The 25,775-nt window shown below is 33.2% G+C and overlaps 4 protein-coding genes across 6 annotated transcripts in view; 1 reads left to right on the forward strand and 3 right to left on the reverse strand.

Annotated features, from left to right (window-relative positions):
- The window catches only part of LOC125061015 (zinc finger and BTB domain-containing protein 44-like), a 48,030-nt gene extending 42,605 nt beyond the window's left edge, over positions 1 to 5,425 (forward strand). For 2 of the 3 annotated variants that reach the window (XM_047666157.1, XM_047666158.1), the window contains exons 11-12: positions 2,420 to 2,476; positions 3,119 to 5,425. In XM_047666157.1, coding sequence (XP_047522113.1) covers positions 2,420 to 2,476; positions 3,119 to 3,549 — 488 coding nt within the window. In that variant the 3' untranslated portion in view covers positions 3,550 to 5,425. The remainder of the gene's footprint in view (positions 1 to 2,419; positions 2,477 to 3,118) is intronic. The other variant, XM_047666159.1, reaches the window with a different exon arrangement.
- A 3,235-nt stretch (positions 5,426 to 8,660) lies between these two features.
- Positions 8,661 to 12,089, reverse strand: LOC125060855 (H/ACA ribonucleoprotein complex non-core subunit NAF1). The gene is made up of 5 exons (XM_047665963.1): positions 11,457 to 12,089; positions 10,985 to 11,145; positions 10,745 to 10,851; positions 10,481 to 10,617; positions 8,661 to 9,780 (listed from the first exon to the last, which is right to left on the reverse strand). The coding sequence occupies exons 1-5, from the start codon at positions 11,843 to 11,845 to the stop codon at positions 9,309 to 9,311; spliced, it is 1,266 nt and encodes a 421-aa protein (XP_047521919.1). The 5' UTR covers positions 11,846 to 12,089; the 3' UTR covers positions 8,661 to 9,308.
- Positions 12,090 to 13,037: 948 nt separating this feature from the next.
- On the reverse strand, positions 13,038 to 18,479 carry LOC125060903 (fumarylacetoacetase). The gene is made up of 9 exons (XM_047666019.1): positions 18,275 to 18,479; positions 17,832 to 17,939; positions 17,372 to 17,496; positions 17,159 to 17,299; positions 16,386 to 16,483; positions 15,746 to 15,901; positions 14,969 to 15,175; positions 14,378 to 14,526; positions 13,038 to 13,364 (listed from the first exon to the last, which is right to left on the reverse strand). Exons 1-9 carry the CDS (start codon positions 18,356 to 18,358, stop codon positions 13,164 to 13,166), a joined length of 1,269 nt encoding a protein of 422 aa, XP_047521975.1. The 5' UTR covers positions 18,359 to 18,479; the 3' UTR covers positions 13,038 to 13,163.
- Positions 18,480 to 21,605: 3,126 nt separating this feature from the next.
- Positions 21,606 to 25,548, reverse strand: LOC125060826 (protein phosphatase 1 regulatory subunit 7-like). The gene is made up of 6 exons (XM_047665930.1): positions 25,353 to 25,548; positions 25,041 to 25,272; positions 24,718 to 24,846; positions 24,297 to 24,459; positions 23,242 to 23,550; positions 21,606 to 21,836 (listed from the first exon to the last, which is right to left on the reverse strand). The coding sequence occupies exons 1-6, from the start codon at positions 25,357 to 25,359 to the stop codon at positions 21,663 to 21,665; spliced, it is 1,014 nt and encodes a 337-aa protein (XP_047521886.1). The 5' UTR covers positions 25,360 to 25,548; the 3' UTR covers positions 21,606 to 21,662.
- Between the last annotated feature and the right edge of the window lie 227 nt (positions 25,549 to 25,775).

Consider the following 25,775-nt stretch of genomic DNA (forward strand, 5'->3'; position numbering starts at 1 on the left):
TATCTTCATTAATTCCTTACTTCCCAAAAACTTATATCACCAATAAGACGTTATCACGTAAACATCTCGATCGTAAACCTACTTTACAAACAACCAATATTTTTTTTTGTCAAGCGAACGCAATACTATTTATATTGAAACACAAATAAAATAAAAAAGGCGAATAACATCACGTGACCGTTATAGTAAACATAATCTAAGGTTAGTCAACAAAAGATAAATTTGTTTCCCCGGGACTCGAGCGCGTAAACGCTTTAAATAATTGTGATAAGAACATAAACGATAATCTAAAAGTTAATTGTAACACTAAATTACGGTTAAAACCAGAATATAAAAACTTGGAAATTACCGTCTTGTCCGAGTTTTTATATTACAAAATGACATTATAATGAATCACCAGTTTTTATAACTAGCTAATTTAGAGTACAGTCAAATACAAAAGTGTTTTTGAAACGTGTTTATGGTGTAATGTACAGTGATGCCCCATATAACGTATTTCCGACCCCCATATAACGCGGTATTTCCTCCCTATATCGCGGTATTTCTCCTCTTAAACGTGAAGATTTCTCAAGTTATATTTCTGTAGTGTGAAATTTATAATAATTTTTTGTTATATTTGTGGAGTATGAAATTTATAACAAATTCACAAATCGTTTTGCGTACCTTTGCACCTGTTTCAATTGTGTTATAAAATTATACTAAATAACTTTATTAAATTCGTGTACTTACTTTTTCATTTGTTCAAAAAAATGGTTTTATTAGAATACTCCTACAATACGATTTCCGGGGGTTTACTGTGTTATTAAATTTAGATTCAAATTTTGAATCAGAATATTGTTTTTTTAAAATACTACTCGAGTCCACATTGTCGCAATAAAAAGAAACATTTAAGAAATTTTCCAAATGCCGTTTGTGTGTGACTGTACCTAGATAATATCACGATTCTATTGTATTTGTCCGTGTGTGCAATCACTTCAAGCTTTTTATTTTTCGTTACAGCCTTTGATGAACTTTTTTGTTTAATGTTATTGTACTCTTGCGCCGTTTTTTGTTCCATATGCATATTATTTCAACAGTCTTTCCGACAAGCGAACAACTAAATTTAAATAAAATTCTTACAAATTAACTATCAAAGATCATAAATAAAATTACCATAAGGAAAATGTTAATTTACATATTAAATATGAATAATTAAGATAACTTTTATCATGTATAATACGGTGAACAAAAAAGTTCTAACGACATCAAATGAGAATAGTTTATAGAGCGAATAGTGTATTTGACAATAGATCGCAAAACGTCTAGTCCTATTGACGTTCGTTCGTGTTCGTGACGTGCACGACTCGTTTCTTGTTCGCTAATAAATCGGACTCCCTATGTCTGTGAGCAAATGGACACATAGTTTAGTATCTTACTTGTCTTTCTAGATATAAAGATGAACTGTCACTGCGCAGATGTTCCAACTGGGTCTTATGTAATATATGTAACGAAATGTGTGTACATTGCGTTACCTATATGAATAAATGAGTTTTGACTTTGACTTTAAAAGCATAGGATCATCATATATACATAAGACCCAGTTGGAACATCTGTGCAGTGGCAGTTCATCTTTATGAACGTCAAAAAAGAAATACATATTAAGTGCTAAATGCTTCTAATTTTACATTTACTGCCAGTTCTCAAATCAAGGGCGTGGAACGGAAGTGAAGAACTAGCAATAAACTTTGTCTCTGAGTCTCTGTGTTTCCAGATTGGACTAGAAGTTGCGATTACAACCCTATTGTTATTTTGTCAGCGAAATGTTTTTGAGACATATCTCAATATAATGCTTTTAAAAATGATTACACATAGCAGAATCTTGCAATTTTCTTGTAACCTAAAAATTAAATAAAGAAGTTGCCAGTTTTTCTGACCTGATCTTCCCTCTTTATTTGGGAAATAATAAATCTAAATTTAGTAAACATAAGTAGATTAGATTTGTTAATCTTGGCTTTCTTAATCTAATCCTAATTGCAAATTCAAGTCTTCATGGAAACTTTGATTTAAAACAGTTTTCACTTAACTTGTCTGAATATTACTGGAAATTGTCTGTCGCAAAAAGTTGGGCGATTTTGGCAGATGGTAATCATAGACATGTCTATGAATCTCAATTAGTTGGCTTGACATCTGTCAAAATGACTATATGTGCGCCAAAATATTTGAACCGTCCTAAAATGTTGCTCAATATTATTGTAATATCACACTGTCAATTGTCAAACGTAGGAATAATTGTTTGGCAGTCTTTGAATCTATATTTGAATTGATATTGCTACCGATGCCACAGACTAGACTAGGATTATACGCTCTATACTCTATTTCTCTTTTATGTAGATTGTAGTCGTTGAACGTGTTGTGCAGAGCTAATAAAGTGTTTTCTTAGGTATGGATATGACAATACCGATGCAGTACGGCCTAGCTGCTGAGATAAACAAATTTTGTTAGTATAATACATTATTTGGCATGAACAATTGGGAAATTGTCGGTACTAATCGGTATTTTATAAGGGATCGTAACCTCCAGCTGAAATTAACATATTAAACAAATCGCATAATAACGAAAGCTTTTTACTATTATTTGCTTCTATTGTAGTTTCGAAATATGCATGATACATGGTCGCATTATTGGGCAATTGCATGATTAAGTGCTTTTTAAGTTGTGAACGAAAGGCGTTCTTTTTCAGATAGTTAAATTTTGAAAGAATTGATTTGATTGTCTGAAAAAATCAATATAAAAACGCTAAATCAATCTTGAAATAAGCTTCAAATCTAGATTTAGACCTTTTGAGGTTGGGAGCGTTCAAGTATTACGTCACACAATTTTTGGAGATTATTGACCCCCCCATGTAACGAGCCGTTTAGTTTGTGGTGTAAAGTACTGGAAAGTCGAAAATAATATTAACAATAACGCGTAATTCAATCCCACCCGCGTCGTAACGTTTTACAAAAGGACCCCCCCCCCCAAAATTCGTTACGTTATACTTGAACGCTCCCGTTCCCCAAGGTCAAAATCGCTGTTACTACACACGAGTTAAAAAATTTATACATTTTTATGAAACCATAACATCTCCGCCAATTTCCAGACGGCCGACCGAACGAAAACTACAACGCGACCAACCTGCCATTCGGAGACTTCTCCTATTTAACGGAAATGATGTACAACCCTCTCGCGTACTCTTACGGCGTGACCAGCGTCGACCCGGACCGGAACATCGACGCCGACCACATGGCGTCCGAGACCCACGACAGGACCATCGACGTGTCGGACTCCTCCAGCGACGAGGAAGACTCGAGGGTGGAGCCCGAGGAGAACGTCCCCCCGGTCGGCTGCGAGACCCAAATCATGACGGTAGGCGACTGTCAAATCGTGAAACTACCCGCAAACGAGGACAAAGAGGACAAAGATCAGGCGCAGATGGATGCGAACGTGTCGGTCTCAACTCCCAGCTCAGTCACGATTACCCCGATCACCACCGTGGGCGATTGTACCATACGCCCGGTTGAGAACACATAATCCACACCTGTTTACCCCATCATAGTCATACGCTATGTTGTTCAGTAGTCTGGACTTTTTGGGGATTCTCGAGTTTTGAGTGCTGTAAAGACAGTTCTCGGAACGTTTGGGTTAGAAGGACCCGAATCTTTCGCGTCCTTTGTGGGACGAGTCCGGACTACTTTGAAATTTTCCATTTTCCTCTCTGTCTTCCCTTATTATACTATGTGGGGTAGACGTATTATTGTGGTAGCATAAAGTTGGGTCTTCGTCAATGTGCTTGTAGCGTATGCTAGAATGTCTTCCTATTATTAATAAGTGGATGTCTCGAACAATTTAGAACCTAACGTTGCCAGCTTAACCACTAATGGTAGAAATTTCCCCATTTTTGAAAGTTGCTATTCGGTTTTAGATTTACGATGTTTTATTGTAGAAAGCGGAGCGGTGTCGCCCACGAATGCTACTACAATGATAATATTAGATTAAGTGTAGATGCATTTAAATTGGAATAATTTATTGGATCTTGAGATTTGATCACGAAAGCTTTACACGGCTTCGGAACGTTTGGCGTCGGGGACTCTCTCTTTAACGGGACAAAATGGCGGAGTGCGTTCCCGACGCGAAACGGACCGACGCGTCGAAACAAAGATACTCAGTCGACACAATTGGTTCGGAACAAGAAGTCACAAGCGAACAGTGTTTTATATGAAAGCGAATCCGCCTGGTCCGCCAGAGTTGCCATAGACTATTTTTATTTGAATCACAGAGTTCTCGTATAAGACACTGTTTTTATAGTAAGTATAACTATTTTGCGATACTCTACAGATGAGTCATATTTACCGCGTATTTTAATGGAATTAGGTAGGAATTCTCGGTTGCCTTCGATGTGGTTCTCGGTGTGACTATGGGCGCGCGGCCTATTTCGGGGAGATTTTTAGCTTTAATAATGAAAAAGATTCACTTCCCTTCCGACGTTTCCTTCGGTCAACGCCTCGAGCGACGGACGTAATTTTCGTGGATCTGATTTATTTTCTAGTGATCCGTACCAGACTTAATATAGTAGTTTTGTAACGTAGATTGGCCGTCTATTTACGAATTATCCGTATATATTGGATGTGTAGTAGCACAGCTGTATCGCCTTTATCTTATCTTTGTGAATAGCGAGTAGCGTGTAGTGATTAGGTATTTGAAAAATTCTAAAATGTAACACCACACGAACAAGTGATACGTTCGCTAAATATTTTTAGTCGGACATAATTTAATGACATATATTTCTCTAATCGTTTATGCCTGTATGTGTAATCTTAGTACGTAATTCGATTTCTCGCGGGAATGTCGCCATCTTGGACGACCGTCAATGTCAACGTCAAACACGACCTGTCAAACGAGTTGACGTCGGGCGCATTGGGTCGCAAATGTATATTCTGACAGCTATCCAGTCATTGATGCTGTTAAACAGTCGATTGGACTTTAATTAAGTTTCTTGAGTTCCTTTACACGCTTTGCTATGTGTGTGATGGCTTCTTTAAATCTTTTACAATTAACATTTTTCAAAATTAGCCATAAAAATAAGTAATTGCTTATACATGACTATTCGATTATAGTAGTCGCATTATGAACTGAGTCTTCGGGCCATAAATCATATTTAACTGTCTGTCTCGCTCGCACTTACAGGTCTTATGGAAAGGTGTAGTAATGTGCGTAAGAATTGTAGAGGTGCATATCGATAACGGGATAGGTACGATCGATATGCTAAACTATGTTAAGTATTAATAGGAATAATTTTTCGAAAATAAAAGTTTTTATTTGTAAGATAAATGTCACCATTTAATTTCTTCAAAACCACGTTAGAAAAGCCTCCATTGTGCGTAACGAAGCGTAATTAATGTGTCATAACGAAACATCTTATATTCATAGAAAAACAACAACCCTTACTCGTAACGACCAATCAGGAGTCAGAGCGCGTGCGCAGGTACCTAAGTATTGATAACGGGTTACATTGCGTCGATTCCTACTGTCAGAGAAGGCCGATTTACATTATCTTAGTGTTTAGGAGAGTGCTTTAGTACAACTTGAAAGGCAAGTTCTTTAGCGTAGCGTTTACTAAAGCAAGTAGCGTTTACATGTTTCAACTAAAGTACTATCCTAAAGCACTCTCCTAAAGCACTCTCCTAAACACTAAGACAATGTAAATCGGCCATGACATTTATGCCCGACGAATCAGTTTAAATGCGTCGACTGTAACGGGAGCAAATGGCTGATCACCTACTTGCCTTAAAATTGTTGGCAACATGTCTGCCACAGACAAAATTTAATTTTTTTATTGAAGAAGCCGTCACCCATACGTTTTACAAGTATTATTTAGTTCCCTTGAATCTGTACAGTAGTATAGTTCCTAACGATTAATCAAAATTATAATCCTCGAACTAACTTAGTGGTAAGTTTTTAGTTTTCAAGATCAAATTAGTTCACTATTAGTGATATGTTTATTTTAATCCGCTTTACTTAATAAGACTGCTCGCTTTTTCATTTGCCCTAGAGGCTTCATCTGGCAAGCTGAGGTGAGAGTTTATTTAATACAAATGAATCTGTATTTTTATACTAAAGATAAGTTTCCGAATAATCTTGTGTCCCACGCGGTAGGTTAGGTTTTTATGTTTTAACGGCCCTATTGGCAGCTGACGTGCGGTCGCAAGTCATTATGGTTAGGAAATATGCAACTACCTTCACAGGAAATTTGAGAACATTGTAATTGAATTATCATTTTGTTCAATATTTATTTGGCTCGAAATTTGAGTTTCTAGAGAACATTTACACAATGTGGTATAGTCTACAAACTACAAAAGTTCTTTATTGAAAATTTAAGCAGTGCTCTGTCGTATTCGGAACTAAATGGAAGTATACAAGTTCGCTTTCCGGTAAAAATAAATATATGAAAAACACTGATTTAACATAATATGCATGACGTATCAAAAAGTGTATACAAGTATCTAAGGTAAAGATTCAGAAATGGCGACTTAGCGTTAAGTTCTACTTCCATATGTCAAATCATAATATAAAATATGTTTTTACGTTAATCGCTTAGTTCCGACTATGAATGTGAAAGAGAATAGCCATTTATTATTGAGCCATAATACCTTATGTGATCTTATAGTTTTTTTAATATGAATAAATGAAATATAGAATGTTTAATTTTGAGAAAAATAATGAATTCAAATGATTTCATTTGAGATTTAAAAAAACTTGATTGAAAATGAATCTCTAAAAAACATTAATAATATTGGATTGGATTTTCCCAATTTGACATTGGGTTGTGATCGCACTACAGCAAGTTTTGGCAATAAATGATGGTATAATTATTTATGGAATGTTGTATGAGCGCCCGGTTGTATTGCATTTATATTAAGTTTTATTTTTATTATGTCCCGCGACGCAACTAAGAGTATGAATTATATAACGTAAAAAATGCATTTATCATCTAAAATGATTTTTTAATTATCAACGATCAAATTATAATCCTTTTTATATAAAATGCCTCATTAGGTCGCTCATCGCTATGAATTCGCCGTTCGCGCCAAAATTATTAACTATTAATATAATACTGGCAACATACTTAAAAAACCACTGCCGTATAATATTCTTTGTTGCGTCACGATTATGCTTTTAATCAATTTTAATTTAGGTTATACCTCTGTAGGTTTTATTAGGGTCTCGTCAATGAAATTATCAATTATTACTTATGATTTTTATTCCTACAATGTATGCTCTCTGTCGCATCATGTTCGGCGAGATCTTATTCGTTTTAATCAAATCATCAACAATATATTAATTAGTTTTAATTATGTTATTCCTGTTTTGTGAAATGTGTATCATTTTACGTTGTGATTATGTGAGTGCAAAATTATTTTGACCATTTTAATTGACTTTGTCAATGGGCAGCAGAATGTTATGGACACATTTATTTCTGCATAGTCCGAGAGCAGTATTTTTTAGCTGTAGTCTTTATATAAACTTTTTTTTATTTTAACAATTGTGAAATTCAATCGTTAGTTAATTTCTAACAATGAAATATTTAATAAAGAAATTACAAAACTATCCGTCTTTTACTTTTCTCGCTTCGACGTATTTCCTAAAATAAATAAAAAGAAATGACATTGACATCTCAGTTAAAATAACATTAATATACGCTGTCTCACTACCCAGGGTAATTTATTCTAATAAATATCATTTGTAATTTAAAAATTGATATATATATTGTATTGTCTACACTATTTTTGTACAACAAATGCTGTATTATATTTCATAACATAGTTAAACTATTTAAATCAGTGGGGCCCACTTTTCGAAAATTTATTAAAATAATTTGAATGTCAGTAAGTATTTCTTTGTTTTGAAAATATACTTACCGTGTTTCGTTAACAATTTCCTAAAAAAATTTTCCTCAAACCTTCGTTCTTAAGTGAACAATTTAATTTTTGCCCCCATTGCGATCTAATACCACCATTAATTTCAACGCTATGAATTAAATTATAACTCCTTAAAATCTGAATTAAAATCTATTTAATGGAGCATTCTGACCTAGATTTGATTTTGCAAATTTAATTCTGAAAGGAGGCTTTGCAAATCGTTGTAGCTTTTTAGGAACAGAAATGTTTACTCTGGACAAGATATCTGGGGTATCCAAAATTCCATTTATAAGTTTATACAGAAACATGATATCAAGCAGCTCTCTACGATGACGAAGTGATTTAAGGTGAAAATGTAATAGACGATCGTTGTAACTAGGAAGTTTCCTAGCCATGTTGCAACCATAGCATAGGTGCCATAAAAATCGCTTCTGTACATTCTCTAAGCGCTTGATTTAGATACCGTAATGCGGATTCCACACAGGACTGCAATAATTGAGAATACTACGTACGAGACATGTGTAAATTGTAACTTTAGTGCTGGTACTACGAGCAGACACAACCGCAGTACTAGAGCAGGCGCTGGACCAGCTTTTGCTTATCCGACGCAAAAGCGTGTTTACTCCGCCAACACGGAGCATTTACTAATGTGTCTCGATATCGATCACCAACTCGATATAGAAGATTCTCAGTTTTGTTAATCATAGGGTGTAAGAAAAACAAACATTAACTATAATAATTATATTTAAAGATAAATACAGGTATTTGGATAACAACACTAGAATATCAAACACTTGCTTTTATTACCGGATCAAGCATTTTTGTTAATAGAAGTTATAGGCAAAATATTTTAAACTTTTCATATGAAAAGCACCAATTATTAAAGGAAATTTAAATTGAGTATATATTAAAATACATTTATTCATTGGTATTCCGCCTCATTGACAGGGTACTATAACCTAAGTTAAAGATTGTCTCATCATTGAGGCAAAGCAGATAAAAATTTTATTTGCAAAATATAAATTCTATCGAAGATCTTTCCTGCAATATTGGTACTTAATTAATGGACAAATCAAAAAGTTCCAAAACTTTAATTAAATTTGCCTTTTAAATATCCTTAGGAACTAAACCGGAGATTAACAGTCGAGACATAGCACGGACTTAAATATGTCAAATTGGGACATGACATAAGGAAGTCATACTTAGTGAATTCGACTCTGAATCTTACCCTAAGTCCTCTTAGATTTTGTTTCGTTCCCATAGCTGCTAACATTCCGAACTCACTGTTGGATAAGGAATGAAATATTTTCAAAGCATGCATAACTATATAATTAAATGCATGCAAAATGGCTTTTAAAAATGCCTTGATACATTTTATGTCCCAGGTGGAGGTGGTTGCCTCCATTGGGGATGGGCTCCGGGCATATTGCAGTAATTGGAGCCAAAAGTGGGCATATTATGTCTAAATGGCATCATATTGGGCGCTCCAAGGAATGGTGGTCGGCCAAATCGCATCCTTGGACGCACGAACATGGGTGGAGCAAACAGTGGCCGGGTAAACCCGGGTGGCGGACTCATATCCGGGTGGGGGGGAGGTATTCTGCCGTGATAAACGGGTCCGGGTGGACCTCGGTAGTTACTATTTCTATTCCTAAATTGTGGTGTTTTTCGTTTAGCTTCAAGTATTTTACGATCCTTCGATGTTTCTCCACCTGTGGTTTCGTTTTCTTGTCTATTCTTTTTCTTCTCTCTTCTCACTCTCCTTTCTTCTTCGTCATCGGAAAATTCGGCTTGATTAGGTGGTGTCTCGACGTCGTTTAACCATGATGCGTCGCAGCCTTTTACTCTGAAAATTGTGGTTTCGTATTATTTACCAAATTTAATTTTGTAAAATATTACTTAAAATAAATGCAATATTAAAAACGTTTCGAATTGTTTTGTGATATTTTTAAATTTGTTAGTTTATAACAAATGAATCTTATTACGTTACGATAGTATTTTTTTTAAGTTTGAAATATACCAGCATTTTTTTTTAAACAAATCGAAGTACTAGAAACTATCTACAAAAATAATTTCAATGACAGAATAACTAATGCCATCTGTTGGAAATTAGCATTAAATGCTTGTAATGTGACAGAAAAACAATCCCAATATTGGGTTCAGCGCCATCTATTACTATTTTTGTCAAACATATTAGACCAGCCATACGACCATGTATTCTTGCTTAACTCCTATATACTAAAAATTATATCTTCACTATTAGAATAGTGAAGATGTAAATGATAGTATTTCCTAATGTCATACAAATTCAAAATATCTCTTATTAAATACTCTATACACATCTATTTACTTTTATTTCTATCTATATATATCTATATATAATTAATCATTTAACAATCGTTTATTTTATACTGGCATGCATTATTATGTCACAACATTTTGGGTTTGGAATTAAAATAGCGTCCTAATACAACGTTAGGTTTCCATACATACATAAATAACACTTACACATAATAAAACTTTTAAATTTAAGTAACAAAACATACTTCATAAGTTGCTGAACTATCACGTAGTTGGTGTGTGGAGTATTTGGTGCTATGAACACATCCATATTTACATCTACTCCTCGTTCAGCAATGTGATCAGCAGAGTTGAATCTTACACAATAATGTGGCTGAGATACCTGTAAATATTATATGGTTACATTATAAATCAGAACAAGATAAACAGAACAATCAACGTTGCTAGCTCAGCCCTAAAGAGTGAGTCATGTATATGTAGCATTAAAATGGCTTAAAAATGGTACTTACAGGCCCAAAAACGTCAAACACTTGACCAAGTGGTTTAGCACCATTTTCCAAGAACAATATGCTATCTATATCTACAGCTGGTGTTTCAGGTAATCCTTGAACTACAACTGTAAAGGATAAAATTACTATAACACTCTGTACTATTTAAAATTCGAACATCTGAGGTTCAAACAAGAACATGCCTTAGCAAGTGAAGGATTGATGAACAGAAATTAAAACATACAACTGTGAGAAACTTACCTAACCTATCTACGATACTGCAAATTTTTCCAATCTTAGTGGTTTCTTGAGCTGGTATGCTTATGGTAAGATCTTCTATGGGTGGGAGCTCATCAAGACCTATTTCACCTGGAACCTTAGGAGGAACCAATATCTCTGCTTGATTTCCACTCAACTCATCCCTTCCAACAAAATAGGATTTATATTAGTGTCTAGTATATCCAATAACACAGAGAACTCTACCGTAATACAAGGTGAAGGTTACAAATTAACATAAAATGTTTCCATGACAACTCAAGGTTATTTTAATTTTTTTAATAATCAAAAAGCTTGATCATATTAAATCTATTAACAATAATTGAGTTTGTGGCAGAGACAAAATAACATTTATATGGTTTCTACTCAAAATAAACAGATAAAAAATAGAATTATCTTATTATAAAATTAAATTATACAATGAGGATACTAAAGAATTTTATTAAAGCTGTAATACCCGCTATAAGCCCCCTCAATGTCTTTGATTGAATCCACATCACTATCACTAGAATCTTCAGAGCTATCAGATTCTGAGTCATCACTATCCTCATCATCAACTCTATACATTGTCACATCGTATTGAGAGACAGCATTTTCTGAACTATCTATGATCATGTGAGTTGTAACTTCTCCATCGCTTTCACCGGAATGTAAAGGACCATGAGCACAGGCATTTATAATGTTATTTTTTAACACCATTTCACTTAGTTCCACAGTATCCGAATCTCCGTCTGTCTCAGCGGCATTTTCATTCGATGGCGTATATTCCGATTCTGAATCCGAATTATATTCAGATAATAAACTTAAAGACACGTTTTTATTATTGCTTTGGTCGTGATTTTCCATTGCGAATCCACGAGGACGGCACTAACATCAATTCCGTTTTAACTGTAAAACTATTAAATGATTTATAGCTTTAAGCTTAGGCACTAATTAAAACGTTAAATCACAAAGGAGCTTATAGGTAAAATTAATCCATACTGCGAAGGAAACTAGGGATGAGATATTTTGAGTAGGAAATGAAATTGCAAAATGCTGATCACCAAGAGCATAAAGCATTCGGAAAATTGCTGTTTTTAAACACTTTACACTTGACGTTGTCAAACTGTCATGTTGATAACATTTCCACTGTTTGATAAGCAACTTGTATATTGTCTATGCTTTATATTGTTATGGTAGTCCCAGTCTGTGGTGTTATTTTACAATATTTTTTTTGAATTCTGCCGCTTTAGAGTTTAGTATTAAAACTTTTTCATCGCCTTTTTCCACTTTCTTAAGGCCACTGACGATACGTCCATTAATTCTAATGGAGTAGTCGTCGTCCAAAATCGTCCCATGAATGGTAAAAAAATATTCCATTTGGATGGACGTCAGGCAGCTCTGGATTTCCAAACGGATTAAAATCCATGCGTCCAGGCCAAATGGACGTCATCCGCGGCCGTCCGTTAATGTCAGAAACGTGCGCCACCGGCCACGCCATATGGAAGCAGTCCGAATTGTCTGTGAATGGGCGAAACGGCGTCCATTTTTTTGAGGTTTTTGTTTCAGTTTATGTTTTGATGTCGATGGTGGTGCATGTGCTGTGTATTTGTCAAGCGTTATAAAAAAAACTATTATGTCTTTGTCTGCGCGTGACTTTGTGTTGGAAGTAATAGAAAAATATAAAAGTATTTTTATTTTTAAATAAATATATTTATATTATTAAATAAGTAAAAGTATTTCTTTGTTTCAACCAATCCTTCATCCACCTTCTCTTAGGTATTTTTTGTCTTTTTAATAAAATACACACAACTGCTGCCACCAGTAGGTAAAGTATTGTTATCCATAGTATTATTTATTTCCGTTCCCGTTCATGCATCCAAAAGGCAGTCTACTAAATGGACGTATCGTCGTCGGACGACCTTTATGTACATATTAACCGACGTAAGTCTTGTTGAGTACAAAATATACAGTCTGGTTGCCTATACATAGATAAATATTCAAAACAAAATAGGATAGGGTTTATATATTTAATTAAATTTATCTGTTTATTTTTTATTATAATTCATAGTATTTCAGGCAAATATAATTTCTTTTTCTAAGCTTTAGTCAGCTACATAGATTTGAATAGCGATTCATTGCGAAGAAAATATAATTTGTATATGAATACATAAACAAATAAATTTTATTCAAATGGTACAGCGGGTAGCAATTTTCCTGCGCAGTTGCCGAAACCGATGCGAACGCCATTTTCATTAACGCAAAAACCGCGGAGTATAACAGTGTCGCCATCTTGCAAGAATTTACGTTCCTCTCCAGACTTTAGACGTAACGGTTTCGTTCCTTTCCAACTTAATTCAAGCATACTGCCATAAGAATCAGATGTCTGAAAATAAATAAAAGTTCATGAAAGGATTGCAGACCAATGACAGTTACGTTACTCAGAGGCTTTACAATAGGAAGAAGCGTCAGGAATCACTGGTATCCTTATTTCGATTCCCAAGGAAATGATAAAGGCTGGTGAATTAGCGCGTAGCATCAACTTGTTAAATAAATCAAACGTTTACAATTTAAATCCCTGTTCCAAAAGACAAAAACATAAAACGCTTTCCCGGGCAAAACGCATTTCTTTATTAAGACTTCAAATCATTTTAAACGGGTTTTACGGTATACTTTAAATAAGTACTAGTCAAGGTTTATTTACTTATGTATGTTAATACCTCACACACACTACCAAATTTGAAATAAAAAAAAAACTGACTGTTTTCTAAGTTGATCAGTTATATTTTATTAAACACATTCCGTATTAAACAACATATAACTGATTCATATCCCCTCGAAAAGACTTTTATTTTCCTAGAAATTTGTGCACAAACATTGTTTTTATATAATAGGGGCGCAAACAACGGGACGCCCAGACCCATTTTAGTGGGTGCAGGCCTTTGTGGCAGGAGTATACTCTTTCTTTAAACAATTGGATGTCGTATCTACCAGGGTACCACAGGGTTCCACAGTTCGCTTGATTCCAGTCATCATGGTGATGCTGATGAAATTTTGAATTAATAGGGCTCGTCGGTGTTGAAACCAGGCAAGTGGGATCAAAGACGTACATTTACGAAATTTAAACAGATTGAGATTCATCATACTCAAATATTATCCAAGTCCAACAATCTACATACAGATCGAATATTATGATAAAAGTTATTAACTTTCTTTCATGAAAGTCCGGTTGAAAAGGATTCAAGTTTTGTACTATGAACATATAAATCCTAAACTTTTTTTATATATACAGATATAGCCCATAGACACTCATATCACCAGTATAATCGCAAGTCCGTTGCCGGCCTTTTAGAAATTGGTACGCACTCAGAAGGACCCAAAGTCGAAGTTAGAACTTACGTCACCACTGATGGTCCCCGAGCCGAGGAGGTCTCCAGGGTTGAGGTTGCATCCTGTGATAGTCTGCTGGGCTAATTGCTGCTTAACTGTCCAATATAGGAACCGGTAGTTGGAGCGACTAATCGTAGTGACCACTGGTGATTTTTCAGCTGAGAAATTAAAATAATACAATAGTATGACTTCAAGTAAGCTTCTCGGATTAAATGGAGAGAATCAAGCTCAAATAATAGCTATTAAAATTTCAAAACTGCCTTTTCCATTTTTCTAACGGCTTTAAATAGAAAGAACAACTAATTTAACGCTTTAACAAACAAGAAAAACATCACGAAACCAAATGAATGAATATTCAATAAAATGTCAATGTCTACCCTCATTTCTCATTTTTTTCTTTTTTTATGTTAAGTACTCTTTTCTTGGTTCGGAAATACTTCAGTCAGTTGGTTCCACATAGTGGTGGTGCGCTGCAGAAACTTGCTTAAGAAACGTTCAGTTGTGGAATGACGGACCTCGAGGTGATACGGCTGGTATTTTGTATTCTGTCTTCACGTCCGATGACGATTTCTGATGAGCATACCCTTAAATATTACTTACAAATTAAATCCACTTCCAGTTTAATATCAAAGTTGAAGTTATCTTCATGTTTCAAGTAAGGGAATGGTGCCGGGTCTTGAGGGTAGTTCTCGACAATGTAAGGTCTCAAGGCGTCTACCGTCACCACCCAAGGCGAAAGTGTTGTTCCCAAATTTTTGGCCGTAAATGGCCCTAAGGGTACGTACTCCCATTTTTGAATGTCGCGAGCTGAAAGTTATGGAAATATTATTATTAATAATCCAGCAGTATACAAACACTTTTTTGGGTTTTGGTTCTCTCTTTCTATATTAAGGTATTAAAGTAGGATGCTACTGCGCTTTTAGTGTTTTAGCTTGATATATAGCCAAGTGATCAGCCGTCTGTGCCTCACCCGTATCGACTTTTATCAAGACATATCGGTTTTTTAATGTAACAGGAGGCTTACCTGATGTTACCATTGCCTGAATGCTGGCAAGAGCGTTGCCGGCCTATTAAGAATTAGTACGCTAAGTGGTTTGGAAATACTTCAGTGAAAAAGGATGTTTTCTCTCATCAGACGTGGAAGTATCAGGCACAGGTTTTCATTGGTGCATAGGCGATATTCGTACGCGCAATTAGCTAATAAGATTTAAATATAATGAAGAACTGGCATTTTTAGACCATAAAAGCACAGGCAATCCAAAGTACCTACCAATATCTTAATATTATCATTACATACATTAATTAATTAACAAGAAATGTGTTAGTAAATAAAACAAACAAATATTTGTAGGTGTATGTAAGTCAGTGTATACGCACCACTCCAATCGTTCATCAATGCAAATCCAAAGATGTGTTCTTCAGCCTGTTTGGCAGTCACTCTTTCACCAAGTTTAGTAGGAGGTCCACCAACGAAACAGGCCATTTCCAATTCAAAATCCATCAATCTGCATGGACCGAAATGGGGCTCGGCACCTGATATTAATAAACAATATTGCTTCAATGTTTTTCTATGTTTATAGAAAAATGTCTAAATATTTCAAGAAGTAATTTACTTTGACTTAAGAGCGGGATCTAACCAAAATCGTATCATCGTAGATTTGATTTTATTAGTATGTGATGCTTGAATTAAAAACAATAAATATATATTGATCCTTCACTACAATTTCACAAAGTGGTGAGAACAGTACTCCATGTGGGGCCGAATTTGCGCTATATATGTATACAGTTGCAAGCGGTGGCTCGAAGTGAAGTACCGTCTCGCCTTGCTGAGCACACCAAGCTTCTTAGCACTCTAGTTAATTTATTTTGAACAATAGTTCTAGTAAAATATCGAAAATGAGGTCAACTAATATATAATAATAATTAAATAATCATACTTAATATTCTGCACGTCTAGGTGACGAATAAATTATCTCCAAAAAATTATAATGAAAGTTTATAAGTTGGTATTAAGTACCTTCAACTGGCAAGGTTTGTCCATACGGTCTCCTAATCGGTGTTCCGGATACAATAATGGAGCTAGATCGGCCGTGGTAGCCGACTGGTATATATTTCCTGAAAATACTCCTCGTGAAACATTGTCCGACTTATTTTTAATAATTGCACTCAATGATAAAAAATTATGCCGTGATCAAAAGAGACAGATGAGTTCTTGAATGAATATAATGAATAGAAATAATCTTATTGATTAAGGATGTGAAACAATGTTCATAGGGCAATTCCAATTCAATAATATTTGGTTATTTATTAATTTATTTCGTAATTCTACAGCTAACATAAATTATATTTATTACAAACAATTATACTAAAGATATAGCCAAAGATTGAATACATAATATTAACAAAATGCTTCAAATATTTATAAAAGGAAAAAACAATTAAAATTATTAAATACATTTAAATTAAGTAATACCTAATTTGTCTGTTTGTGTGATGGAGTAAAAGTGCGGGTGTAAACGTGGGGTATGCTCACGATGCAGGTGATTTTGCTTTTAAGCATATTCCGCGATAGCTTAAACAAGTCAAGGCTTAAATATTGGTCGTTGTATGTCCGGGCTGCGCGATACAAAACTAAGTTTTTTGCGTAGTTGGTGTTGATGTGAGGAACGTGAAACGTGTTATCTCTAAGTTTTCAGTGTATTAAGGTAGAATGAAACATTTTTAATGAAATTAGTGAATAAAAATGATAAGATTCCATAGATAAATAAAGAGGTTTTATAAGTAGCTCACCAGTTAGGCATAAGCGCGTTTTCTTTGCTCCTGAACATAATACCAACGTTGGTAGCATGGTGTATAGAAGAATAGAAATCTGTGTAATCACCGATGTCAGCTGGTAAATGCATTTTGGCTACGCTCTGCTTGACAAATGCCCTGTACGAAAACAAACAAAATTAAAACATTAATATATGATTAATTAAATAAGATCCAATTATGTATTCTTACCTTTCCCGTAATTGTGAATCATTTTGTAAAGTTTGATTATTTACATCCAATAGATTTTGTATCGTTGCTCTTGCTTCACTCCAGTAAGCTTTTTTCAATCCCATAAAAGAGTTCAATTTTTCGTCCTATAAACAGATAAAAGCTAGCTAAGTTTTGCGTCAATTGAGAATGTTAATATATTATATACAAAATTAATAAAACTTCTTAATAAAGCTAATTCGTTTTCCTTTGCGACGAGACAAATGAATACTAGTTGCAATAGATAACTGCTTTGAGATAAACGCATTATTTTTCTGTAAACAATACGAAAGGGAAAGCAAAATGTATGATCATTAACAATTCAGTGTTTCATTATAAAAATAATAAAGGGCATGAAGACAAATTTATTTTAAAAGGTTATGCAAAATCTAAAGTTAATTATATTCGTTAAATTAACATAACCAGTCTTTTCTATACTTACTTTGAAAACATGTTGTTGGTCTCTCAAGAGATCGCCATTAAATAAATGCGATATGACATTCAAATCTAATATCCATTCGCCGATAGCCACTCCTATGTGTTTTTGTTCCTATGATAATAAAGTAAGTACATTTATTATTACTGTATAGGGCAGATTGTACGATGACTCTAGTGCAGTTTCAAAATTCCCGCGTCAATATAATTTTAACACAGATTATAATTTATATCATTTAATTTAGATTATCTTAGGATTTATGGTTCAAAAATAATAAAAAAACAACCAAAAAGTTTATTGTTGCTAACTAAATTGCGAAGTTAAAATAAATATTTGATGAAGATTGATAAAAAAGGTCACATTGATGATTTTACTTTATGTATATTTAACTTTATTTTTAATTTTAAACATATGCCATGTGTAGGAAACTAAGAATATAGAATACTTACATTTGAAGGCGAAGTAAATACACCATAAGGTAAATTTTCAATTGGAAAGTCGGTGTCCGACGAATATTCTATGAACGACTTCATAACGTCTGTATGGTTGGCGGTTCACAACTAAAATCACGTTTATTAATCTAAAACAAGTCTATGTAAATAAGCTTAACAAACTTGTTTACCGCCGGTTGAGTTTTATAGCTATGTTGTGAGGTTAGGTTTGACATTTCTCAGTCCCAAGGACATTCGATTATTTGCGCCTGAGAATTTTTACAAGAAACAAAACATTTTAGTTTAAAGTAATTGCTATAGATGCTAATATTACACAAGGGAACAAACTTAAACTTTTTCTTTGTATTGAATTTTATACCTGTACCTAACCTACTAATTTGAGGTCGCTGAATACAATTTTACCCTATTTTTTTTCTTTTCTTTAATTTGAGGGCATAGAATCTTAAAGCCGTAATTTTTAATCGGCCACAAATAAGAAGGTCGATAATTAATTCGTTTGGACTGCACAAAATTGTCTGGAAAACAAAATGGACGAAAACTATGCGTACCTTTACAGTAATTTAGACTGAGAGGAAGTACCACCGTTCCCTTTGTTCTTTAAGACATTCTACTACAGAGGAACGTTGTTAGAACATTAGAAACATCCCTCCTAAACAAAGTCAAGCAAAGAAAATCTTACAATGTTTTTTTTTTAATATCAGTGGTTGTTTTTCTATTGATTTTCTTAAGAAACAACAGATTTTTAATATAAAATGATTTCAACAATTCTTAATGCTACAGAAAAGCTGATCCTTTGTTATTTTAGGTACCTACTTAAAAGTCTTACTTTAGATTATGCTATCTCTGTTGCTCCTTGAGTATATTAAATAGTAACTAGCTGACCCGGCAAACATTGTTTTGCCATGTATATTATTTCTAGGACAATTTTTTTTCAGTTCAATAAAATAGCTATCTACAATAATAAAAATAGGGGTTGATCGTAGAGGGGTGAAAATTAGGGGTTATATGTATTTTTGTATGCTGTAAGTATCATACAAAAAACAAAAGAAAATCTAAAGAATAAAAAACAATTGGGGTGAACACCACTTATCACTTAGAGGGTTGAAAGATGGATAGTAGCCGATTCTCAGACCTACTGAATATGCATATAAAATTTGATAAAAATCGGTCAAGCCGTTTCGGAGGAGAGTGGTAACTAACATTGTGACACGAGAATTTTACATATAAGATAATTTCATAGTACACAACAAGCGGTTACTGAATTCATGCGTAAAATGTTTACTTGATGCCTTGATTGAGTTTAAAATTTCCTTCAAATTCCACATTGAAAAGGTATATTATTATAAATTAGCTATTATAAATTATTTTGGGATTTCGTAATATTACAGCATATTTTCGTAAATTATAGATGAATCATGTGAGGTTTTCTAGTTAAACACAAAAACTATTTCGAAATTAGAGAAAAGTTTAGACAGTTATTATTTGTAAATATTTTTATAAATATAAGGGAAATAATGAAAAGAAACAAACATAGTTCATTGTTTATTATAAATATAAAGTAGTATTTACAATTCAAAATTAACCTTATTCAGTACGCCCAACAGAGGGCGTTGCTTGGTCACAAGGCTCGAATGAGATTCCGAGACTGCCTGAAAATCATTTCTCTATAGTCTATGGATAAACTTATTTTTAATTATCTTATTTTGACGCGCATATAAGAAAAGTATTTTTGTTAACATCCATAAACAGATTATTGCGAAATATCAGGATTAATATAGCTTTGTACTTAAAGAAAGAATTCTCAAACTTGATTTAGTACTTCCAGAGGTAGCCTCTTCATAGTAAAAAGATAATGTAAGACAAGGCGAAGGGGACGGATTGAATTGTATAGTTGTTATTTAATGACAGTAGCAGGAAAATAATACATATAAAGGTCTTCATAAAAGTATGCACCAAGCATTAAAATAGCTGCCGTTTCTAAAAAGATGTTTTTAGCAAAGGCACGGTAACATGTCGTGTTTAACACAGGTATCTAACTACTACTAGTAACTAAACTAAAATAATAATACATTTAATTTTAAATCTAAACAAAGTGATCATGAATATAACAAAACTATTTTTTTAAAGAAATTTCAACATTATTAGTATCTCATGTTTAATTGAAAATATTTGTGCAATGTTTTTAACAATTCAAAAAAATTTACACTGGTCTTGCATCGGATTAAAAAAAAAATGTGTGCGTGTACTAGTGTACACACGTTAGAAGTGAAACTTCTTTATGACCTTATTTTTCGAAAAATTATCTACTATTTGCAAATTTACAGAAATTGGTTAAATAAAGTTAAATTAGATAAAGTTTAACAAAAGGCTTTTAATATCACAGACTTGAATACAAATAATAGAATTATTTCATTTTACCTTATTACCACTAAGATTATTACAGAATTTCATAAATTGTAATATAATTTTTAGTATCATTGTTATAGTTATTATAAATTTTTGTTATTAATGATTTAGAATCTCTTCGAATCAACCGTGGTAGGGACGAGAAAAAGACGCGCGTAACGGTCAAATGTGACGCGTAACCGAAACATGTGACGCGAAACCGAAACATGTGACGCGTAACCGAAAAATGTTACACTAAATTTTTTTCCAACCCCGATAAAGAAGTTTCACTTCAAAAACTGAATGAGCTATATTGAAATTTCTTAAATATTTTTTTATAATTATTTACACATAAAATCTAATGCCATACTAAAGCTAACATGACATACAATTATTACACAACATTATGAAAACTGGTCAATGACGTAATCTACGAATTACTTAGAAATGGAAATTAGCAATGAGTGCGACCTGACAACGAAACTAAGCTGGCGAACAGAAATAACCAATTATATTTATTACATACATAAGATCTTTATATTTTAAAAGATTAGTGTCTTGGAATATATATATAGTTAACTAGTTTAAACGTTTTTATTTGCGGAATTCGGTCGTAGTGATTTTATAGCCACCAGTGATCAAAGTATCAAGATTAGCCTAAATATGGGTGATTTTTGTTGTATTTACACTGAAAATTATATTACGAAAAATAAATTTTTTTCCCGCGTAACTTGGAGTAGTAAGAACAATTGGCCCGAATAAGTTATTTTGATGCAGAGTTTTCATATATCAATTTCGCAATAAAATTGTATCATACGAAAAACCAGTAATTGGCTATATAACCATGTTTCAAGAATTATGATGTTATCTAACAATCCTATTTTCATACATCTCTCTTAATATTCGAAGCAACACGAAAGAGAAAAATAACACATAACAGAGATGAAAGATCAAATAAATATATTTTTATTCCATTCGCCAGCTAACGATTCAATAACATTTATTTACACAGAGTCGCATCAATTTGCTGCAGCGATGGCAGGATGAGCTTCAGTTTGCGCCTGTAAGCTGGGTCCGAGGCCAAAGGGTTCCGTTCTAAATAAATGGTAGCAAGTTTCTTGTTCTCTTGAAGGTATTCTATCGATGACCATTCTGATACTTGGTTGTCGTTTAACTGAAAATGTTTATATACAATGTATATAAGAATTTATTCTTCTTTATTCTGTTTTACACTAAAAATATTTGGCATGTTTACCTTGTTCTATAAAAAAAAAACTATATATGAAGATTTGTAATTGGCTCATAATCTTAATATATATAAATTACGTGTCACGTTGTTTGTCCGCTATGGACTCCTAAACTACCGAACCGATATCAATCAAATTTGCACACCGTGTGTAGTTTGATCCAACTTAAAAGATAGGATAGCTTACATCTTAATTTATACCCGCAATATTATTTTATTGCAAAATATTTGTTTATTATTTTTGATAGTCACAATTCTAACAGATGGCGCTGTGTTGAAAGTACCAACGTTTCATATGAGCTACAATTTAATGGCATAACCACCAAAAAAGCATGGTGGTCCCCATGACTGGTGTTCTCCTACCGTTTCCCTTGAATAGTTTGCTACTATGTAATATAACAAAAACCTTAGCCACAGCAACGCTTGGCCGGTCTGCTAGTGTTATGTATATTTTATACATCTATTTCTGTATTGTGCTGTGAATCTTCTGAATAAATAAATAAATGTAAAATGTTGGCCAGTGGTGTGCGGTTAGTGAGGTAACCAGCATGCCTTAGACCCAAAAGTCGACAGTGTGTTTCAGGCAAGAAGGCTGTTCGCTTCCTTGCCTATTAGAAAAATCAAATGATCACAAACAGATACAAAAATGTTGCGGGACTAGTTTTTGAAGTTATACTTCTTTAGGCGCGTTATGAAAAATTGATGAGAGTGAGATGCGCGCGCACCGTGACACAAAATTAACAGAATGAAGTTGCCCACGGAAGATGCTACGGCATTGGACATAATTTAAAAACAACATTCGAATAATAATAGAATCTATGTTACACTTAATGTAAGAGAATAATAATAAATATTTATTTATTTAATTTTTCAAATGTAAACTGACCTTATTGACTATAATGACTCCTTTTCCAGTCTTTGATTATTTAATTATTAAAATGTAAATAAAAAAAATGTAATTATTAATTTACATGCAATCAAAAACTATTTTTAATAATGCCAAAGAAGTATATATAACTTCTTACCCGCGTACATACGTACATGCACCCTTTTTTTAATACTAATCATATTTGTAATATTTCCTTAAGGTTTGAACATTTAGTTTTCTGTAAATAGCAACACAAAAAGTCCATACACCGTATCGAACATAATGGTATATATGCTTTGATTTGAGATATTATTATATATGCAATGTAGGTAAAATATGTTTATGGTAATAAGTTATGCGTAAAGCTGTCTAGAAACCCTCATTACTGTTTGAAATCATTTGAACAACTAGTTATATGACCAAAGGTTTAAATTGTTGATTAACATATTATTAATATAACCTTACCCAGAGTTCTTCCAAATCAACCATATGCCGAACATTATCAATGACTGTAATTTTATTTGTCGACAAATCTAATGTTTCTAACTTCACTTGGTAATCCAAATTCTCAATCGTGGTAATACCATTCTCTGAGATGTAGAGTTGATCTAATTTTGTTAGATTCTCTAAATTCTCGATTTTTACTATCCTGTTACTTTGTAAAACAAGTATTTCTAAATTTGACAGATCTTCGAGATTTTGAATTTTATTTATTTTGTTTTTTCCTAGATACAGTTGTTTTAGTGTCCGTAACCCATCTAGGTTTTTGATTTCCTGTAAGAAAACAACATTTACAATAATATATGAATGTTTCGTTTCAGCGACTGCCACTTTATTTATATCAATAATTATTTATAGCTTAGGGAGCGTTCAAGTATTACGTAACGCAATTTTTGGAGATTATTGACCCCCCCCATGTATCTCGCCGTAACGTTTTTCAGTACCCCAGTATAGTACTGTACTCAAGTATAGTAAAACGTTTCGTGACCATCTTGTGTCTCTTTAGTTACTATTATGTGGTGTAAATCGAAAATAATATTAACAATAACGCGTAATTCAATCCCCGCCCCGCATCGTACCGTTTTACAAAAGGACCCCCCCCCCCCTCCCAAAACGCGTTACGTAATACTTGTAACGTAACTATAACTTTATTCTACATACAATACATTTTCTAGTGTTGCTGCTATTTTAACTTATGCATTTTTTGTCGTACCTGTCTGAAGGACTTGTATAGCTGATCATGAGTTATTACTCATACCTTAATTATTAATAAAACATGTTGCAATAAGTCATTAAGGCTGAGCTTACATACATTGAAAGATATTTAAAAAAAACTGATTTTATATTTCACCATTATGTGTTAATTAAAGTTATTATGTAATTGCATACAAAATTGAAATTAAATATTGGTAAAATCCTTTAAACTAAAATCTCACTTACAATATTGATGACTTAAACAGGATCATCCAAGAAGCGTCACTAAATTAAATCATAATATTAAAATAAATATTTATATTTACCCGTATTCTATTATCTCCAAGTTCAAGCAGTTCCAACTTCGTGAGGTGGTTAACATTTTTGATTTCTGTGATCTTGTTTGAACTTAGAAAAAGCTTCTTTAAATTTAGAAGTTTATCGAGCCCAAATATTTCATGGATTCTATTGAATGATAAATCCAGAATTCTGAAATTTTAAGGTTTTTGAGAAGATATTTCCTCAATTTAATTTAAAGTTTTGACACTATTTTCATTAAAGAGGTTAAAAGGGACTGTAACAACTTAAATAAAAATATTACTAGGTAAAAAAATTATTTAGTCATTAAAGGTCCTCCATTTTCTCAGCTTCTTATTTAAGGCATGTATATTTTGGCTCTAATTTTGTATTTTAATACTCACAAGATTTTAATAGCAGTTCAGAGAATTTACTTGAAACTACACTTACTCGAGATTTACAAGATTATCCAAATTCTCAATTACTGTTATCTGGTTGTCATATAACTCAAGCTCAACCAGTGCGTTTAGGGTGTCTAAGCCCTCAATCTTCTTTATCAAATTCCAACGAAGATATAGTCTGTAAACATGGAATGCAAATTAAACAAAATGGATCCATTACTTACAAAAAAAAAACAAATTGGAATCTTGTTAGTATAAAGAGAGAGATATATATGTCTCAGAAAAATGTACCAAGTTTACCGAATACACAAGATAAATGACGTAATTCTAAGTGATATTTCAATAATATGTTTATCTAATTAAAGTTGATACCTTTCTAAATGCTTCAAAGGTTCCAGATTTTCAATTTTACCGATTTTACCATGATTAAGATCAAGTTCCTCGGTATTTTCATTAATAACAATGATTTCCTGGGTCTCAACTTCAGGTGGGGGTGGCGTTACGGGTGGAGGTGGAGATTTATCACCACTATTGTTTTCACTTCCATCATTGCCGTTAGGTACAGCATTTGCATCGTTATTCGCCACCGGGGTATCAATATTATCTGAAAGTCACATTAATTAACAACTAGGCTTATTTGCTTGAGCAATCAAGAAACAAGGTTACCTTACAATAAATACTTACCAGCCATACTAGGTCCTTTAGTTAAATATATTTTAGCCTAATTGTAATTGACTAATCAATATAAGTAATTAAAATGATCTCCCGTTGTATGTTGTTAATTCCTAGCCGGCGTTTATTTTAAATTAGCTTTTTAGTTTTTACAACCAAAACTAACACTATCTGTCACTTTAAAGCACAGATTAGAACATGTTTACAAAAATTATGTTAAGACGTTTGTTTTGATCATATGTACATACACTGTATAATATATTAAGACAGACTAAGAAAACTGTTAAAACTTGAGAAAGCTTTAAAGTCCTTAAAATTTCAATGAAATACAGACACTATTCTACGAGTGAATTATTTTCCTAATTTATTACAACAGACCAACAAGAAATAAGTAGTGATTTAACTATTTTCTGTACCTTGGCCTCAGATTTCTAT

The sequence above is a fragment of the Pieris napi genome, chromosome 22, assembly GCF_905475465.1.
Source record: "Pieris napi chromosome 22, ilPieNapi1.2, whole genome shotgun sequence".
NCBI lineage: Eukaryota > Metazoa > Arthropoda > Insecta > Lepidoptera > Pieridae > Pieris > Pieris napi.

What these genes read in the sequence shown, in the direction of transcription:
- LOC125060855 (XM_047665963.1), bottom strand. Translation starts at nt 11,845, where the DNA reads ATGGAAAATCACGACCAAAGCAATAATAAAAACGTGTCTTTAAGTTTA. An exon ending in ATTGAGGGGGCTTATAGCGG is followed by an intron (nt 11,146 to 11,456) that starts GTATTACAGCTT and finishes TTTTGTTGGAAG; the next exon opens with GGATGAGTTGAGTGGAAATC. An exon ending in TGTTTGACGTTTTTGGGCCT is followed by an intron (nt 10,618 to 10,744) that starts GTAAGTACCATT and finishes TAATATTTACAG; the next exon opens with GTATCTCAGCCACATTATTG.
- LOC125060903 (XM_047666019.1), bottom strand. Translation starts at nt 18,358, where the DNA reads ATGAAGTCGTTCATAGAATATTCGTCGGACACCGACTTTCCAATTGAA. An exon ending in ACCAACAACATGTTTTCAAA is followed by an intron (nt 17,497 to 17,831) that starts GTAAGTATAGAA and finishes ATCTGTTTATAG; the next exon opens with GACGAAAAATTGAACTCTTT. An exon ending in ATTGATGAACGATTGGAGTG is followed by an intron (nt 15,176 to 15,745) that starts GTGCGTATACAC and finishes CATAACTTTCAG; the next exon opens with CTCGCGACATTCAAAAATGG.
- LOC125060826 (XM_047665930.1), bottom strand. An exon ending in CCTTTGAAGCATTTAGAAAG is followed by an intron (nt 24,847 to 25,040) that starts GTATCAACTTTA and finishes CCATGTTTACAG; the next exon opens with ACTATATCTTCGTTGGAATT. An exon ending in GATAATCTTGTAAATCTCGA is followed by an intron (nt 24,460 to 24,717) that starts GTAAGTGTAGTT and finishes TTAAAATTTCAG; the next exon opens with AATTCTGGATTTATCATTCA.